This window comes from Loxodonta africana, chromosome 19 (genome assembly GCF_030014295.1).
Source record: "Loxodonta africana isolate mLoxAfr1 chromosome 19, mLoxAfr1.hap2, whole genome shotgun sequence".
Lineage (NCBI taxonomy): Eukaryota > Metazoa > Chordata > Mammalia > Proboscidea > Elephantidae > Loxodonta > Loxodonta africana.
In genome coordinates, this window is record NC_087360.1 from 19,486,662 (window position 1) to 19,506,373 (window position 19,712).

The 19,712-nt window shown below is 43.4% G+C and overlaps 2 protein-coding genes across 9 annotated transcripts in view; one reads left to right on the forward strand and one right to left on the reverse strand.

Moving 5' to 3' along the window:
* Positions 1-2,689, forward strand: part of USP30 (ubiquitin specific peptidase 30) — a 33,800-nt gene extending 31,111 nt beyond the window's left edge. For all 4 annotated transcript variants that reach the window (XM_010598912.3, XM_023559424.2, XM_010598913.3 and 1 more), the window contains one exon: positions 60-2,689. In XM_010598912.3, coding sequence (XP_010597214.2) covers positions 60-324 — 265 coding nt within the window. In that variant the 3' untranslated portion in view covers positions 325-2,689. The remainder of the gene's footprint in view (positions 1-59) is intronic.
* A 167-nt stretch (positions 2,690-2,856) lies between these two features.
* ALKBH2 (alkB homolog 2, alpha-ketoglutarate dependent dioxygenase) lies at positions 2,857-17,961 on the reverse strand. 5 transcript variants are annotated; one of them, XM_003419364.4, is made up of 4 exons: positions 17,932-17,961; positions 16,688-17,010; positions 5,629-5,827; positions 2,857-3,181 (listed from the first exon to the last, which is right to left on the reverse strand). In XM_003419364.4, the coding sequence occupies exons 2-4, from the start codon at positions 16,983-16,985 to the stop codon at positions 2,875-2,877; spliced, it is 804 nt and encodes a 267-aa protein (XP_003419412.1). In that variant the 5' UTR covers positions 16,986-17,010; positions 17,932-17,961; the 3' UTR covers positions 2,857-2,874. The 5 variants fall into 5 exon arrangements, with proteins under 5 accessions (XP_003419412.1, XP_010597211.3, XP_010597210.3 ...); XM_010598909.3 differs by lacking the exon at positions 17,932-17,961 and adding an exon at positions 17,720-17,900 and having other exon boundaries at positions 5,629-5,731; XM_010598908.3 differs by lacking the exon at positions 17,932-17,961 and adding an exon at positions 17,720-17,898.
* Between the last annotated feature and the right edge of the window lie 1,751 nt (positions 17,962-19,712).

Sequence of the window (19,712 nt, forward strand, 5' to 3'; positions counted from 1 at the left end):
TCTCTATAAAGCCTCTTTGTTGTATCTGTAAACCTCTGGTCTTTGTTCCTGCCTCCCAGCTCCTCCACGTACCTCTTCCGGCTGATGGCAGTTGTTGTCCACCATGGAGACATGCACTCTGGACACTTTGTGACTTACCGACGGTCCCCGCCTTCAGCCAAGAACCCACTCTCAACTAGCAGCCAGTGGCTGTGGATTTCCGACGACACCGTCCGCAAGGCCAGCCTGCAAGAGGTCCTGTCCTCCAGTGCTTACCTGCTGTTCTATGAGCGAGTCCTCACCAAGACGCAGCACCAGGGCCAGGAGTACAAGTCTGAAGAGTGACCGCGTAGCCCCAGAACTGGAGGCCATGGAACTGTCCACACCCTTCAGGAAAAAAGCAAAATCATACTCTGTGTGTTATGCAAACAGCCCCACTAGAGTTCTTCAGCCTTCCGGTGTGTTCCAAGAGCAGGCTCCACAGGGGGCCAGCGCCCCAATCCCGACCAGTCGGGCTCCCTGCACAGCTCTGTGAGCATGCGGCGAGAGTGTCGTCGTCGTCTTAGGAAAGCATCCATTATGTCTAGAGCGCCTTTTTACCAGCGGTAGAGGTAATTAAAAAGAAATCAAACTCCAGAGCCCTTTTTTATATTCTAACATGTTCGGTGTTTTCCAGGGGGAGTCATACTTTGGCTAATCCTCTGATGTTTCAGTACGGTTCTTTTATTTTTTTTAATGAGCAAGCCCATAAAAATGGTTGACAAGAATCAGTGGAGTTTTTCAAGGCAACAACTTCGAAGAAAAAGTGCCTTTCACTTTCGACTGCTTTTGTAGCCTGTCTATTCTGGAAAACAGACATTACCTAGGAGTCTTATAAATGATTTTTGAAAAGCTCTGCTCCTTCACTTAGCGGAGAGCAAAGAAACAGTTCAAAGATGCCTGAAGAACACATGCCTTCCCTTTTTGTATGTCTTTTTCTAACCTTTCAATTCTTTATATGTAGTAAAGACACATCGGCCAAACTGGCCCCTCGGGGAGATTCTTTCACTACATTGTCATTGCCAGATGAACTGCTTACCTATTGCTTTTCTCTTTTGTATACGGACTCCAGGAGAGGTGATTATTATAAGCCTGTGTGAATAGCCAGAATCGAGCACTTTCTGTGTAACACCTACGACTCCGCTGCTCCTCCGCAGAAAACTCTTTAGTACCCTGGGACTCATTGTGGACGGCTGTGTTCATCTATTTATTTATTGCCCTTGGAAGAGCCCTTAACTTAAGGTTGGAGCCTGGAGCTCCCTGCCGTGATTTGAGAGCTGGAATAGGAGGGACAGGCACAAACCAGGGGCTGCAGTCTCTCTGGACCTCGGTTTCTTCGTTTGTAAAGTGAGGGGGTTACATTTGATGGCTATCAAAGTCCAGCCCTTCCCACAAAAAGAAGAAGGCTTTGATTTGTTTTTAAGCACGTAGCTACAGCTGACATCTCTTACTGCATTTGAAATGCTCATTTGTTATATGACCACATTTTAAATTTCTCTTCATTGTTTCCAGTAGCCTGATAGAAAAAGAATATGTTGAGCCTTTGCCTCCCTTTTCAGACGTCTCATGAACGCAGCCCAGGGCTGGAGGAATTTTGATTACATAGTAGTACTTGTGTTTTATGGAGCCCTGGTGGCACAGTGGTTAAGCACTCAGCTGCTAACCGAACGATTGGCAGTTGGAACCCACCAGCCACTCTGCAGGAGAGAGATGTGGCAGTCTGCTTCTGTAAAGATTATAGCCTTGGAAACCATATGGGGGAGCTCCACCCTGTCCTATAAGGTCGCTATGAGTTGGAATCACCTCTGTGGCAATGGGCCACCTATGTTCTAGCTAGATTTTTTTTTTTTTTTAAGTAAAAATGGATACCAAATGCAAACTTACTCTTCAGAGACAAGGTTGGGAATTAGACCCATCCAGAAGGTCACCTGAGGTGAGGCTAAGAACAGTGCCACTTCAGCAGTGGAGAACTGCCCAATACTTCAAGATGATGCCTTGGTGTCAGCTGAAAGTGCAGGAAGCCACGGACCCAGGATGCATCTTAAGGACTCAGTAACTTCTGCTATCGATGGAATATACTGTGAAAGAACCCTGGGCCACGAACGTCAGTAGAAAGGACAAACGTGAACCACCTGATCCATTCATTGCTGATGTCCCTCCATCCCACAGCCGACCCTGGCTTTGACGTTGAAACGAACGCACCTGTTTTACCCAAGGCTGGTGGAATAAATGCCCAATCGTGTGGCCCTGAGCTGAGCTGCTCTGCAGAGTTGTAGCTTTGAGTAACTGTTCTTCCGCCACTGCTCAGTCTTTGAAATCTGCCATTAAAGAGGGGTGGCAGGCTGAAAGGGGATAACCCCTTTACGGCTGAGTTTCAAGCAGACCATTAGTCAGAAGACAGGTTTGAGCCAAGGTTGTAAATGTGAGCAATGTCTGTGCAAAACCTCTTCCTCTGACTTCCTCATTTGTCAGTTAGGAATTAACAACAGAATAATCTTATTTCCAGTTTTAAATTATTTACAGAGTTCACAAAGTTAGCTTCTTTTTGCAGAAACCTAAGTTAAACTAGTAGTTTATGCCATAATAATTGCTGATTTACATATTTGCTACAGGTACTTTTTGTATCTGCCGTGTATCATAGCAATAAAAGGATCATTTTGTTAGGAAAAAATCTGGTATTCTTTCATGATTTACTGATTTGCTATAAATAGCCTCTTTGTGAATTCTGCATTGTTGTGGATTAAGCCCTGTGCTTTGGTTAAACCTCTTCTGTGGTCTCAGGTGATAAATGAAATCTCAGCCCCCTCTCAGTGGACAGCAGGAAAGAGAAAGAAGTACTAACGGTTCAAAAAGTTTTTACTTTTTAGTAGGCAGAATTTTACGAAATGTCAGATTGACCCGTGGAGCCAGAATCTTCTTTCGCACGGGGAGACTGTGATACCAATGGGTGTTGGTTGGGGGTTTCATCAGCAGTAAACTGCCATGGGCCAGCTGGAGCCTGACCATGTCCACCCGCTGGGAGGGTCTCTTCCCTCGAGAATCCTTATGCCGGAAGAAGAAGTCCCTGCAGGCACCGAAGGAGACAGAGGCGATAGGGATCCTGGGATCCAGTTCTCGCTCGTCATCTCGGTGCTCGCCAATGTGGTCACGCCCGTCTTTATACCTGCAGTGACAAAACGAGTGGCATTGATAACAACAGCCCTTTCCTCAGATGCACCGACCTGCACACTCCCCATTTTCTCACATGGTGTGACACGGCATCGTGTGCACAGCCATCCCTGCCGTGGCTCTGCGAGGGCTTGAGGTCTCTGCTTCTACAGACGGGCCAAGCCTGCAGCATTTGCCCTTTGTAATCTGGTCATTTTGATCACGTGCTTTAAAAGTGGACACACCAAAAGAAGGCAAAAACATGCCTTATGGTTCTCCTGATTCTTACACATATCCCATAAGATGGCTTCTCCCTGTACGTAGAATAAATCCCCATCCTTGCTTACAGTCTGGGCTCTGCCTACTCGGAGCTTGTCCCATCCCTTCTTCCCTCACTCACTGCTCCGGGTGGACCGGTGGGACTCCTGCTTCTTGGCCACACCGAGCTGCCTCTGCCCTTCCTCCAGACGTCCGCGTGGCTTGCTCTTCATTAGTGATCAGCCCGGACACCACTGCCTCAGAGCCCTCCTCTAGCCCCCTTATCTAAAGTGACTGTCCCTTAAACTAAGGGTTTTCCACAGGGGTGACCGTACCACCAAGGAGACCTTGGGCAATGTCGAAACATTTTTGGTTGCCATGACTGGGGGAGGTCGCTACTGGCATCTTGTGGGTGGAGGCCAGGGATGCTGCTCGATGTCCTACAATGCAGTGTCCTGAAGAATGATCCAGCCCCAAATGTCATTACTGCTGCTGTTGAGAAAGCTGCCCTACACGCCATCCCTTCCAGCCATTCTCAATCACATCAGCCTGTCGAGTTCCCTTCAAGACACTGATCACTGTGTGAAATGGCTCATGTGTTTTCTCACCAATCTATCACCTCTTACCTCTCACCATGGTGTAAGCGCCATGAAGACTACCTATCTCTTGTGCCACATCCCTAAGTGGTGCAAACAGCCTCCATTCAACTGTTAACCTAAAGGTTGGTGGTTCAAACCCACCCAGTGGTGCCTGGCAATCTGCTTCCATTAAAATTACAGCCAACGCGGCAGAAAAATGTGGCTGTCTGCTTCCGTAAAGATTTACAGCCTTGCATAAGTTTATTATTCCACTTTGGTGAGTGGTGTCTGGGGTTTTAAAGCTAGCAAGCAGCCATCTAAGATGCCTCAGTTGGTCCCAACCCACCTGGAGCAAAGGAGAAGAAAGAACACCAAAGACACAAGGAAAATATTAGGCCAGGAGACAAAATGGGCCACATAAACTAGAGAATCCATTAGCCTGAGACCAGAAGAACTAGATGGTGCCCAGCTACCACCAGTGACGGCCCTGACAGGGAACACAACAGAGTCCCTGACAGCAGGAGAAAAGTGGGGTGCAGAACTCAAATTCATGTAAAAAGACCAGACTTAATGGTCCAACTGAGACTAGAGGAACCCGAGAAGACATGCCCCCTGGACTCTCTGTTAACCCAGAACTAAAACCATTCACGAAGCCAACTCTTCACACAAAGATGAGACTGGACTCTAAGATATAAAATGGTACTTGTGAAGCGTGAGCTTCTTAGTTCAAGTAGATAGATACATGAGACTAAATGGGTAGCTCCTGTCTGGAGGCCAGCGAGAAGATACAAAGGGACAGGAGCTGGTGGAATGGGCACGGGAAACCTGGGGTGGAAAAGGGGAGTGTGCTGTCACATCACAGGGAGAGCAACGAGGGTCACATAACAATGTGTGTATAAATTTTTGTATGAGAAACTAACTTGAGCTGTAAAACTTCCACCTAAAGCACAATAAAATAAGATTTATAGCCTTGGAAACCCTATGGAGCAGTTCTACTCTGTCCTATACGGTCACTACGCTGTAGCGACTCTACAGCAGCAGTTTTTTTTTTTTTTTTAAATAATATCCAGACTAAAACACAGAGAACAAAGGAGTGGAATATACAAAATAAAATATAAGAGACACATACTACGTGGGGGAAAGTTTTAACATTTGTGTAAATGGGATCTCAGAGAGAGAATTGGGCAGAATCAGTATTTAAAGAGAGAATGCCCACACTGATTCTGATGTTTTCTGATTTTGGAGTAGAAACAAAGGTATTTGCTGTATCAAAAGCAGAATATTAGATGCCAGGTTATATATTCATTTTCTCCAGAAAAAAAAAAAAGCACATCTGGAACAATCATTATTATAAAAGTCAATATTATTTTCAAAAAAAAATGACAGCCAAACAAAGCCTATGGAGCACAGCTCTACTCTCTAACACATGGGGTTGCCACAAGTTGGAATCAGTTCAACGGCAACTAACAACGACATCCCTTGTGCCCTACAGAAGTGTTTGTTGTACAAATGAATAAGATATGCCGGATCCTAAAGTCTTCCTTTTGGAAGAGACAGAAGATTGATAAAATTCAGTACACTAACCTAAAAAAAAAAAAAAAAAAGTTCAAAAAAAGTAAGGTGTCACCTGTTGACGAGCACAAAGTTGAAGGTGTGTCCAGTCAGCTGAGAAACACGATCCCGGACACGCTCTAGGACTGGGATCCAGGGCTTCGGAGACAGAGTGAGGCCTGAAAATGAGTAGGTCACCCCAGCATCGCCGTAAGTTGCCTGCTTCCTTGGCACATCATGCCACTTTCCAAACATCTGCACCCTGGCCAGTTCCCCTGTTCAGATGACACACACAGCCACATGGTCAGCCCCATCCCACTGAGCCCTGAGATCTAGACGGGAAAGTGCCCCAAACATGTGCTTCCTGAGTACTGTATTTTCTGCAGATAACACACCCATGTAAATAAGATGTCTACACATATAACACGCAGAAATTATGAAATCAAGTACAGGCAGTCCCCAGGTTACGAAGGTCCAACGTAAGTACAACTGATAGTTATGAACCAAGCCTTGTAAAGCCCATTAAAAATTCTAGGTACATACAATAATTTGCAATAACAAATGGGCACTACTTTGCAACGCACATCAAAACATTATTACTGTATTATTTTAAAGATGTTTTAGTGTATCTGGAAGTGCTTTTTAAATGTTTTTTATGCACAGAAAGGTACACTCTATAACATATACCAAGACTAACATTTGACTGACATTAGATACCAACCCTACCTAATTGTTCCAGCTTGCGTACAAACATGACTTAAAGACAGATTTAGGAATGGAACTCGTTCATAATCTGAGGATTGCCTGTAAAACAATTCTGGCATAGCATGCCCATGCATATACCACACATGTCTTGTGTCATTTCTAGAACCAAATTTCAGCCTCACTCACCCATCCTCCCGTATGACAGGCAAATCATATTGTTCTGTTCATTTTCTTTCCTTCTGTTCATTTTCTTTAATCTCCTGCTTATGCATACAAAAATAGTCCAAAAGTGTTGCTTTTCATCATAATTGTATAATAAAGTTATAAGCCATGGTCAAGAAGTCATGAATTGCATTTGGTAGTTTCCCAGTAATCAGAAAATAAACTGAAACTGTGTGTCTGTTTCTATTTAAATTGATAATATCTAAAGTGAAGTTTGGTTTGGTTTTTTGATTAAAGTGAAGTTTACGTGTGTGTTTTTTTTACGTGTGATGAAAAATAGAAATTGAAGACAGCTATATGTTAAAAAAAAATTGGTATGGCATATTTACAAAAATGCACAGGGCAGGGGTAGGGGAGTTTGCATGGTTGGTGAAAATGTATAACATGCATTATTTGCATAAAAATATGGTAGGTACTCAGGATTGAAAGGGAAGTAAAACAGTAATAACATTTCCCTCTGTTGTTCCATGTTTTTTTTTAAATAATTTTTATTGTGCCTTAAGTGGAAGTTTACAAATCAAGTCAGTCTCTCACATATAAACTTATATACACCTTACTACATACTCCAATTTACTCTCCTGCTCCCTCCTTCCAGTCTCTCCTTTCGTGACTGTTTTGCCAGTTTCTAACCCTCTCTACCCTCCCATCTCCCTTCCAGACAGGAGATGCCAACACAGTCTCAAGTGTCCACCTGATACAAGTAGCTCACTCTTCATCAGCATCTCTCTCCAATCCATTGTCCAGTCCCTTCCATGTCTGATGAGTTGTCTTCGGGAATGGTTCCTGTCCTCTGCCAACAGAAGGTTTGGAGACGATGACCGCTGGGATTCTTCTAGTCTCAGCCAGACCATTAAGTCTGATCTTTTTATGAGAATTTGGGGTCTGCATCCCACTGTTCTCCTGCTCCCTCAGGGGCTCTCTGTTGTGCTCCCTATCAGGGCAGTCATCGGTTGTGGCCGGGCACCATCTAGTTCTTCTGGTCTCACGATGATGTAAGTCTCTAGTTCATGTGGCCCTTTCTGTCTCTTGGGTTCGTTGTTATCGTGTGACCTTAGAGTTCTTCATTCTGCTTTGATCCAGGTGGGTTGAGACCAATTGATGCATCTTAGATGGCCGCTTGTTAGCATTTAAGACCCCAGACGCCACACTTCAAAGTGGGATGCAGAATGTTTTCTTAATATAATTTATTTTGCCAATTGACTTAGAAGTCCCCTTAAGCCATAGTCCCCAAACCCCCGCCCTTGCTCCCCGCTGACCTTCGAAGCATTCAGTTTATCCCGGAAACTTCTTTGCTTTTGGTCCAGTCCAGTTGAGCTGACCTTCCGTGTATTGAGTATTGTCCTTCCCTTCACCTAAAGTAGTTCTTATCTACTAACTAATCAGTAACTAACCCTCTCCCACCTTCCCTCCCTCCCCCATCTCGTAACCACAAAAGGATGTGTTCTTCTCAGTTTATACTATTTCTCAAGATCTTGTAATAGTGGTCATATACAATATTTGTCCTTTTGCATCTGACTAATTTCACTCAGCATAATGCCTTCCAGGTTCCTCCATGTTATGAAATGTTTCAGAGATTCGTCACTGTTCTTTATCGATGCGTAGTATTCCATTGTGTGAATATACCATAATTTATTTAGCCATTCATCTGTTGATGGACACCTTGGTTGCTTCCAGCTTTTTGCTATTGTAAACAGAGCTGCAATAAACATGGGTGTGCATATACCTGTTCGTGTAAAGGCTCTTATTTCTCTACGGTATATTCCAAGGAGTGGGATTTCTGGGTTGTATGGTAGTTCTATTTCTAACTTTTTAAGAAAACACCAGATAGATTTCCAAAGTGGTTGTACCATTTTACATTCCCACCAGCAGTGTATAAGAGTTCCAATCTCTCCGCAGCCTCTCCAACATTTATTATTTTGTGTTTTTGGATTAATGCCAGCCTTGTTGGAGTGAGATGGAATCTCATCGTAGTTTCAATTTGCATTTCTCTAATGGCTAATGATTGAGAGCATTTTCTCATGTATCCGTTAGCTGCCTGAATATCTTCTTTAGTGAAGGGCATGTTCATATCCCTTGCCCAATTTTTGACTGGGTCGTTTGTCTTTTTGTGGTTGAGTTTTAACAGAGTCATATAGATTTTAGAGATCAGGCGCTGGTCGGAGATGTCATAGCTGAAAATATTTTCCCAATCTGTAGGTGGTCTTTTTGCTCTTTTGGTGAAGTCTTTAGATGAACATAGGTGTTTGATTTTTAGGAGCTCCCAGTTATCTGGTTTCTCTTCATCATTTTTAGTAATGTTTTGTATTCTGTTTATGCCTTGTATTAGCGCTCCTAAGGTTGTCCCTATTTTTTCTTCCATGATCTTTATCGTTTTAGTCTTTATGTTTAGGTCTTTGATCCACTTGGAGTTAGTTTTTGTGCATGGTGTGAGGTATGGGTCCTGTTTCATTGTTTTGCAAATGGATATCCAGTTATGCCAGCACCATTTGTTAAAAAGACTATCTTTTCCCCAATTAACTGGCACTGGGCCTTTGTCAAATATCAGCAGCTCATATGTGGATGGATTTATATCTGGGTTCTCAATTCTGTTCCATTGATCTATGTGCCTGTTGTTGTACCAGTACCAGGCTGTTTTGACTACTGTGGCTGTATGATATATTCTAAAATCAGGTAGAGTGAGGCCTCTCACTTTCTTCTTCTTTTTCAGTAATACTTTACTTATCCGGGGCTTCTTTCCCTTCCATATGAAGTTGGTGATTTGTTTCTCCATCACGTTAAAAAAGTCATTGGAATTTGGATCGGAAGTGCATTGTATGTATAGATGGCTTTTGGTAGAATAGACATTTTTACTATGTTAAGTCTTCCTATCCATGAGCAAGGTATGTTTTTCCGCTTATGTAGGTCCCTTTTAGTTTCTTGCACTAGTACTTTGTAGTTTTCTTTGAATAGGTCTTTTACATCTTTGGTAAGATTTATTCCTAAGTATTTTATCTTCTTGGGGGCTACTGTGAATGGTATTGATTTGGTGATTTCTGCTCCTATGTTCTTTTTGTTGATGTAGAGGAATCCAAGTGATTTTTGTATGTTTATCCTGTAACCTGAAACTCTGCCGAACTCTTCTATTAGCTTCAGTAGTTTTCTGGAGGACACCCTAGGGTTTTCTGTGTATAAGATCGTGTCATCTGCAAATAGAGATAATTTTACTTCTTCCTTGGCATTCCGGATGCCCTTTATTTTTTTGTCTAGCCTAATTGCTCTGGCTAGGACCTCCAGCACAATGTTAAATAAGAGCAGTGATAAAGGGCATCCTTGTCTGGTTCCCGTTCTCAAGGGAAATGCTTTCAGGCTCTCTCCATTTAGAGTGATGCTGGCTGTTGGCTTTGTATAGATGCCCTTTATTATGTTGAGGAAATTTCCTTCGGTTCCTATTTTGGTGAGAGTTTTTATCATAAATGGGTGTTGGACTTTGTCAAATGCCTTTTCTGCACCAATTGATAAGATCATATGGTTTTTGTCTACTGTTTTATTTATATGGTGGGTTACATTAATGGTTTTTCTAATATTAAACCAACCTTGCATACCTGGTATAAATCCCACTTGGTCATGGTGGATTATTTTTTTGATATGTTGTTGAATTCTATTGGCTAGAATTTTGTTCAGGATTTTTACATCTATGTTCATGAGGGATATAGGTCTGTAATTTTCTTTTTTTGTGGTGTCTTTACCTGGTTTTGGTATCAGGGAGATGGTGGCTTCAAAGAATGAGCTCGGTAGTATTCCGTCCTTTTCTATGCTTTGAAGTACCTTTAGTAGTAGTGGTGTTAACTCTTCTCTGAAAGTTTGGTAGAACTCTGCAGTGAAGCCGTCCGGGCCAGGGCATTTTTTTGTTGGGAGTTTTTTGATTACCTTTTCAATCTCTTTTTTTGTTATGGGTCTATTTAGTTGTTCTACTTCTGATTGTGTTAGTTTAGGTAGGTAGTGTTTTTCTAGGAATTCATGCATTTCTTCTAGGTTTGCAAATTTGTTAGAGTACAATTTTTCGTAATAATCTGATATGATTCTTTTAATTTCAGTTGGGTCTGTTGTGATATGGCCCATCTCGTTTCTTATTCGGGTTATTTCTTTCCTTTCCTGTATTTCTTTAGTCAGTCTGGCCAATGGTTTATCAATTTTGTTAATTTTTTCAAAGAACAGCTTTTGGTTTTGTTAATTCTTTCAACTGTTTTTCTGTTCTCTAATTCATTTAGTTCAGCTCTAATTTTTATTATTTGTTTCCGTCTGGTGCCTGATGGATTCTTTTGTTGCTCACTTTCTATTTGTTCAAGTTGTAGGGACAGTTCTCTGATTTCTGCTCTTTCTTCTCTATGTATGTGTGCATTTATCGATATAAATTGACCTCTGAGCACTGCTTTTGCTGTGTCCCAGAGGTTTTGATAGGAAGTGTTTTCATTCTCATTGCATTCTATGAATTTCTTTATTCCCTCCTTGATGTCTTCTATAACTCAGTCTTTTTTGAGCAGGGTATTGTTCAGTTTCCAAGTATTTGATTTCTTTTCCCTGATTTTTCTGTTATTGATTTCCACTTTTATGGCCATGTGGTCTGAGAAGATGCTTTGTAATATTTCGATGTTTTGGATTCTGCAAAGGTTTGTTTTATGACCTAATATGTGATCTATTCTAGAGAATGTTCCATGTGCACTAGAAAAAAAGTATACTTTGGAGCTGTTGGGTGGAGAGTTCTGTATAAGTCAATGAGGTCAGGTTGGTTGATTGTAGCAATTAGGTCTTCCATGTCTCTATTGAGCTTCTTACTGGAAGTCCTATCCTTCTCCGAAAGTGGTGTGTTGAAGTCTCCTACTATAATTGTGGAGGTGTCTATCTCACTTTTCAGTTCTGTTAAAGTTTGTTTTATGTATCTTTCAGCCCTGTCATTGGGTGCATAAATATTTAATATGGTTGTATCTTCCTGGTAAATTGTCCCTTTAATCATTATGTAGTGTCCTTCTTTATCCTTTGTGGTGGATTTAACTTTAAAGTCTATTTGGTCAGAAATTAATATTGCTACTCCTGTTCTTTTTTGCTTGTTGTTTGCTTGATATAATTTTTTCCATCATTTGAGTTTTAGTTTGTTTGTGTCTCTAAGTCTAAGATGTGTCTGTTGTAGGGAGTATATAGATGGATCGTGTTTCTTTATCCAGTCTGAGACTCTCTCTCTTTATTGGTGCATTTAGTCCATTTACATTCAGCGTTAATTATAGATAAGTATGTGTTTAGTGCTGTCATTTCAATGCCTTTTTGTGGGTGTTGTTGACAATTTCATTTTTCCACTTTTTTGTGCTGAGACGTTTTTCTTTGTAAATTGTGTGTTCCTCATTTTCATAGTAGTTGAATTTATGTTTGCTAAGTCGTTATGTTTTTCTCGGTTTTTATTTTGAGTTATGGAATTGTTAGACCTCTTTGTGGTTACCTTAATATTTACCCCTATTTTTCTAAGTAGAAACCTAACTTGTGTCATCCTATATCGCCTTGTTTTCCTGTCCATATGGCAGTTCTATGCCTCCTGCATTTTGTCCCTCTTTTTGATTATTGTGATCTCTTTTAACATAATGACTTCAATGATTCCCTGTTTTGAGCATTTTTTTCTTTTTACAATTAATCTTAATTTGTTTTTGTGATTTCCCTTTTCTGAGTTGATATCAGGATGTTCTGTTCTGTGACCTTGTGTTGTGTTGGTATATTACTGATTTTCTGACCAAAAAATTTCCTTTAGTATTTCTTGTAGCTTTGGTTTGGTTTTTGCAAATTCTCTAAGCTTGTGTTTATCTGTAAATGGGATAATTCCACCTTTTAATTTCACCTTCATATTTGAGAGAGAGTTTTGCTGGATATATGATCCTTGGCTGGCAGTTTTTCTCCTTCAGTGCTCTATGTATGTCATCCCATTGCCTTCTTGACTGCATGGTTTATGCTGAGTAGTTGGAACTTATTCTTATTGATTCTCCTTTGTAGGAGACCTTTCTTTTATCCCTGGCTGCTTTTAAATTTTTCTCTTTATCTTTGGTTTTGGCAAGTTTGATGATAATACCTCTTGGTGATTTTCTTTTTAGATCAATCTTATATGGGGTTCGATGAGCATCTTGGATAGATATCCTTTTGTCTTTCATGATATCAGGGAAGTTTTCTGCCAACAGATCTTCAACTATTCTCTCTGTATATTCTGTTATCCCTCCCTGTTCTCGAACTCCAATCACATACAAGTTATTCTTCTTGAAAGAGTCCCACATGATTCTTAAGAGTTTCTTCATTTTTTAAAATTCTTTTATCTGATTTTTCTTCAACTATATTGGTGTCAATTGCCTTATCCTCCAACTCCCCCACTCTGCATTCCAATTGTTCGATTCTGCTCCTCTGACTTCCTATTGAGTTGTCTAATTCTGTAATTTTATTGTTAATCTTTTGGATTTCTGAATGCTGTCTCTCTATGGATTCTTGCAGCTTTTAATTTTTCCACTATGTTCTTGAATAATCTTTTTGATTTCTTCAACTGCTTTATCAGTGTGTTCCTTGGCTTTTTCTGTAGATTGCCTTATTTCATTTATGAGGTCATCCCTGATGTCTTGAAGCATTCTGTAAATTAGTTTTTTATATTCTGCATCTGGCAATTCCAGAATTGTGTCTTCATTTGGGAAAGGTTTTGATTCTTTAATTTGGAGAGTTGTAAAAGCAATCACGGTTTGCTTCTTTACGTGGTTTGATATCGACTGCTGTCTCTGAGCCATCTATAAGACATTGTAATGATTTATTTTATATTTGCTCACTGAGTCTTATCTTGTTTTGTTTTCTTTCAACATACATAGATGGGCTACTAGATTGTGCTGTCTTGATTGTTGTAGCCTTTGAATCACTTATGTCCTATTACCAGCTGGTTTGGGCTGTTACCAGATATATATGCCTGAGTCCATTCACTATTCTTGAGTAGAATCTGATTTTGGGTCATCAAGTGTGTGGTGTAGACTGTCACCTATTCACTTAGAGGAGTAGTGGTGATAGTTGTGTGCACCAGATTCTAGTAGCAGCAGGGGGGTCACACTCCAGGTGGGGCAGGATGCTGACAGGCTTCCCCCAAGTGCCAGTGAGGTAGGTGTGTCTCTATTTCTAAAGCACTTTGGTGGGTGGGCTCTGCAGCTGTACCTTAGGTACCCAATGCATGTACCTCTACAGATTGGTAGGTGTCACTATCCTCAGACCCCTATGGCAGGAGGCTAGGTGGTTTGAGTGGAGCCTCAGCCCTCAGTTCCCCGTTGTGGGTCAGTGAGGGCTCTGTTTAATAGGTAGAGATATCAGACCTGGAAAACTTGTCTTTCCAGTAATCCCCTAAAACAATTACAGTCAGATCACTATCAGAATTGCCTTTGCATTATAATAGCCACCTTGTTCCCTGTAGGGATGAAAGCCCAAGACTGTGGATCTCATATGCTTGGCTGGAGCTGGTTCTGTATTTTTAGTCCAATTTCAGGAAGTCAGGGAAGGATTTTTGGTCCCTCGGTTTTTTGTAGCTGCTTCTCTCAGGCCAGGAGAATGGGTTAGGAAAAGACAAAAAAAAAAAAAAAAAAGAAAAGAAAACCGCAGAACACTTCACTCCCTGGCCCAAGAAATTCCGATGTTAATGAAGCCGCCTGGGAAGGGAGGGGAGGGGTCAGATAGATAGGAGAGAGTAGCACCCAGGAATACAGACAAGGTCACTTATCTTGCTTGGTGATGACTGTTTTATCTGAGACTCCCGAGGGGTGTGCGCTGCCTGGGTCGAGATTGCCCCCGAGGGTCAGGCCCACGTCCTGTCTTGTGCTGTCTCAGAAGCCGTGGTCAGTTCCTCTGCTCCCAGTCCAAAGCCCAGTGCCAAGACTGGGATGCCACACTCCGGGTTCCAAAACCAGTCGCTGCCTCCCGGTGACTTCTCCTCCCGTCACCCGCGTCGCTGCGCTGCCTGCATGCGCTGGCTGGGCTTCCCCTGGGGTCACTTTAGGGAGCTAGGGCTACGTCCTGTGTTTGCACTGTCTCAGGCTGCTGTGCTCAGCTCCCCTGCACCCAGTCCAAAGCCCGGAGCCAAGGTTTTCTGACTGGGACGCTGGCTCCAGGCTCCAAAAACAGTCGCTGCTTCCCCGTGGTTGCTCATTCTCTCGTTAGCCACGTCAGTGTGCAGCGTGTTTGCGCTGGCTGAGTCTCTACGGAGGTTACCCCAGGGGGCTAGGGGTTAGGGCTGTGTCCTGTGCCTGCCCCTTCTTAGCAAGCCACAATCAGCCCCACCACTCGGCACCAGGGAACCGCAAGGGCTCAAGGCTGTGGCGCCGGACGCCGGCTCCAGAGGCAGTTGCTGCTTCAGGATGCAGCTTTTCACTCACCTGTCACTCAGGTCAACTCTTTAGATCTGTGTTTGATGGTCAGGGTTCACAGATTGTCATGTATGTGATCGATTCACTTGCTTTTCCGAGTCTTTGTTGCAAGAGGGATCCGAGGTAGCTTCTACCTAGTCAGCCATCTCGGCCCTGCCCTTTCAATCTGTTCCATGTTTTTTAACGCCTCCTCAACAATCATTGTGGACTGCCCAGAATTTTCATGTAAGAACAGTGATCCTGTCCTGTACTTAGAGAAAGACAGTCCTAGTCCAATATTTTTTTAACACTGTAACAACTGCTTTAACTACAGTGCAACAAAACAAATAAAGAAGCTTAAATTTGAGCACAATATGAGTAGGTTACACATCTGTTGTGTGCTGTCAATTCAGACTCATAGAGACCCCACTGGACAGAGTAGAACTGCCCATAGGGTTTCCAGGACTGTTGTCTTTACGGGAGCAGACCGCCACATCTTTCTCCCGCGGAAGCAGCTGGTAGGTTGGAACTGCTGACCTTCTGGTTAGCAGCCAAGCCTTTAACCACTATGCCACCAGGACTCCTTTGGTTACACACTAGGGTGGTTTTTAGAAGTCGCAACCAAAACCAAACCAAACCCATTACCCTTGAGTTGATTCCGACATTTAGAGACCCCACAGGACAGAGTAGAACTGCCCCACAGGGTTTTCAAGGAACAGCTGGTGGACTCGAACTGCCGACCTTTTGCATGGCAGCCATAGCTACTAACCACTATACCACTAGGGTTTCCTTTAGATGTCCCTGGCTGGCACAAATGGTTAAGTGCTCAACTACTAGCCAAAAGGCAGTTCAAACCTACCCACAGGCACCTCGGGATACAGGCCTGGCGACCTGCTTCTGAAAGGTCACAGCCCTGAAAACCCTATGGAGCGGTTCTTTTCTGCACACATAGGGTTGCTAGGAATCAGAATTGACCAGACGGGAACTAAAAATAACAACAACACAGCAGTTTTGCCAACTCTGGGCAAAACTGAGGGCCTGTGGTTCTGTGAAAGATGGGGCAAATGTAGCTCAGGTTGTCAACTGGGATTCCTGTGGGCTTTTCCACGGACCCCTCCAAGTGCTTGGCCAGATCCCCGCGTGTTCATCACAGGGTAGAGCCACGGTTCTCAATGTGTGGTCCCCGGACCAGCAGCATGAGCATCACCTGAAAACTACAGAAACTAGACTGAGGGGCTGGGGCCCCACAATCTGAGTTCTAACAAGTCCAACAGGTGATGCTGAGAACCACTGGTGTAGAGGGATTACCTGGTTATTCACTCATCTCTCCCACTAGACCAGTGGGTCTCAACCTTGGTGCACATTAGAAACACCTGGAAGCTTTTTAAAAACACTGAAGCCCATACTCCATGCCCGCTAGGTTGGCTACTATCAGGAAAAGGAAAATAATAAGTGCTGGCAAGGCTGTAGAGAAACTAGAAACCTAATCTGCTGGGCATGCAAAATGGTACAGGCACTCTGGAAAAGTTTGGAGGTTCCTCAAAAAGTTAAACATAGTACTACCATTAAAAAGAAAAAAAAAAAACCCTCTAATGGTGACTGCATGTGCTGTACAGTAGAACTGTTTTCCACAGAGTTTTAAAGCTGATCTTTCAGAAGCAAATTGCCAGGGCTTTCTTCCGAGGTGCCTCTGGGTGGGCTCAAACCACCAACCTTTCGGTTAGTAGCCAGGCACATCACTATTGGCACTACCCAGGGACTCTCTCTAAACACAGAGCAGTGGTTTTATCAAGCCTTCAAAACACACACAACACACACCCATCGCCGTCCTCTGCTTACCTGTAAAATATTCCACTTCTTTCTCCAACTGTTGGAAAATCTCATCTGCCTCAGCTCTGCCAAACAGGACAGTGTAATCGCAGTCTAGGTCCTGAGCCCGAATATGGCGCCAGCGGGGGCCTGCTGAGTGGACTCCATCCTCTGCAGTGTCTCTCCTGGGCCTTTTCCTAGAGCTTCCCTCCTCTCCTCTCAACACAGCGGCGTCTTCACCTGTCTGATCTTGTTCCTCCCGCAAGCTTCTCTCCTCACCCTTCCCCAAACGGTGGTGGAAAGCCCCCTTCACCAGGAATTTGTCCATCCTGTCTCTGTCTCCGCAAAGGCACCTGGAGCCAGGCAAAGACAGGGAGAGGTTACCCAGGCTGTTTGTCTGGTGGAAAGCCTGTTCTGCAAAGGGCTCCCACAGCAACACTCCCCCTATTTTTAAGTTTCCATTTTAAAGTTTAAAACCACATCCTAAAAAGGAAGCAGAGGTTGTTAAAGTCGAAAGGACCCCTAGCGATGGTCTGCTCCAGGGTCTCCCCGACTTCTGTGGCTGGCTACTTGCAAAAATCTCAGTATCTGCACCCCGCCCCCAAGCACCTGAATTTTTAGAGTACACCCGGGAATTCACACGCCACAGTCAAATGTGGAAATGCCATCTAGTCCAAACCCTCATTTTACAGATGGGGAAACTGACGCCTTGAGAGGGGGAAGGGATTGGCCCAAAGTCACCCAGGAATGCAGTGCAACTATCTCCTGCTTACAGTAAAAAAAAAAAAAAAGGATGCTGACAATGGATTCAGACTCAGAGCGACCCTAGAGGACAGAGTAGAATTGCCCCATAGGGTTTCTAAGGCTGTTTTTTTTTAATCTTTAGGCAGGCAGGCTGCCACGTATTTCTCCCGCAGAGCAGCCAGTGGGTTCTCACTGCCCACCTTTCTTTTGCAGCCCAGTGCTTAATCACTGAGCCCTTTTCACCCCACTTAGGAGAAGGGAGGATTGTTAACCACCCACCATCCAACCCCAGATTAAAATAGGTCAGTAGAGTAATACTTCAGCGGATATGATGAAGAATCCAGATATAAAACAGTTAAACACATAGACACACACACACTGAATTCTGAAAGAATTGTAACATGCGCGTGGGCACGGGGAGCGGTGTGTGTGTGTGTAAGGATTCTTTTTAATATCTCAGACAGCACCCGTGCAGCTCCAATTCTTGCAAGCATTCTAGAAGGGGGTGGCGGGAAAGAAAAAACACTCACCCCGGACCACAGCCACTGCTTCCGGGTAGATTTGCGCTGCAAGCCGGGAAACGCGACAAAATTTGCAAAACAAGGTTGTGGGAAACCTCCAGGCGCCACCTGCTGGCTCTTTCTGTGCGTTGCAGGCATTTCCGTGCTTCAGTTTAACATCGTTTGTTCCACAACGGTTGAGAATCGTTGGTGAATTGGGAACTGTTCATGTCACCTCTCACTGGGGATTATCTTGGTGTCTTGGAAGGGAGTTGGGCCACCAACATATTGTGGCAGGTAGCAGCGCAAGTTCTGCGCTCAGACCCCTGGCTTCCGTTTGTGGTTCCTTGGCTCTAGCTGTGTGGGCTCCAGCAGGTCGCTTAACCTCTCTGGGCCTGAATTTCCTCACCTGTAAAGCAGGGACTATAAAACCTATGTCATGAGAGGGCCATGAGGATTAAATGAGAGGACGTGTGAGAAGAGCTTCTATGTTAAAAAGGGGTGGCAGGTGCTGTTACTGCTCCTAATTCTTGTTTATTCTATCTCCCCCAGTGGGATGAAACTTCCATGAGGTTGTGGACCTTCTGAGAACTTTGACAGATACACACAGTTGTGTAGCCACCACCACAATCAAGGTCCAAAGCAATTGCATCATCCCAAAATATTCCTTCAGGCTCCTTCATTGCCAAACTCCCCTCTCCCGCCCCTGTCCCTGGCAACCATTGATCTGTTTTCTGTCCCCACCATTTGCTTTTTCCAGAATTACTTATAAATGAAATCATACAATATGTAGCCTTTTTGGTCTGGTTTCTTTCACTTAGCATAATGCTTTTGAGATTTATCCATGTTTTTATATCAGTTGTTGTTGTTAGGTGCCCTCGAGTCAATTCTGACTCATAGCGACCCTATCTAAGTACGACAGAATGAAACACTGCCCGGCCTGCGCCATCTTCACAATCATTGTCATGCTTGAGCCCGTCGTTGCAGCCACTGTGTAAATCCATCTCATTGAGCGTCTTCCTCTTTTTCATTGACCCTGTACTTCACCAAGCATGATGTCCTTTCCCAGAGACTGATCCTTCCTGATAACATGTCCAAAGTACATGAAATGAAGTCTCACCATCCTTATTTCTAAGGAGAATTCTGGCTGTACTTCTTCCAAGAAAGATTTGTTTGTTCTTCTGGCAGTCCAGGATATACTCAATATTCTTCACCAACACCGTAATTCAAAAGCTTCAATTCTTCTTTTTGCTCTTCCTTATTCATTGTCCAGAAAACCCTGGTGGTGTAGTGATTAAGAGCTACAGCTGCTAACCAAAAGGTTGGTGGTTTGAATCCACCAGGTGCTCCTTGGAAACGCTATGGGGCAGTTCTACTCTCCCACAGGGTCACTATGAGTCAGAATAGACTCAAGGACAATGGGTTTGGTTTTTTGGTATTCATTTTCCAGCTTTCACATGCCTATGAGGCAACTGAAAACAGCATGGCTTGAGTCAGGTACACCTTCGTCTCTAACGTGACATCTTTGCTTTTAAACACTTTGAAGAAGTCTTTTGCAGCAGATTTGCCCAATGCACTGCCTTGTTTGATTTCTTGACTGCTGTTTCCGTGAGCGTTGATTGTGGATCCAAGTAAAATGAAATCCTTGACCTCAATGTTCTCTCCGTCTATCATGACTTTGTATCAGTAATTTGTTCCTTTTTATTGCTCAGTAGCATTCCATTTCACTACTCATCTGTCAGTTTGTTGTACTGTGGTGGCTTGCGTGTTGCTGTGATGCTGGGAGCTATGCCACTGGTATTTCAAATAAT

Excerpts from the sequence above, each read along its gene's own strand:
- ALKBH2 (XM_010598908.3), bottom strand. The coding sequence starts at position 17,895 with ATGCTTGCAAGAATTGGAGCTGCACGGGTGCTGTCTGAGATATTAAAA. Across the intron at positions 17,011-17,719 it reads TCTTCATCATATCCGCTGAA|GTGCCTTTGCGGAGACAGAG; the intron begins GTATTACTCTAC and ends GCCTGGCTCCAG. Across the intron at positions 5,828-16,687 it reads AGAAGTGGAATATTTTACAG|GGGAACTGGCCAGGGTGCAG; the intron begins GTAAGCAGAGGA and ends TCATCTGAACAG.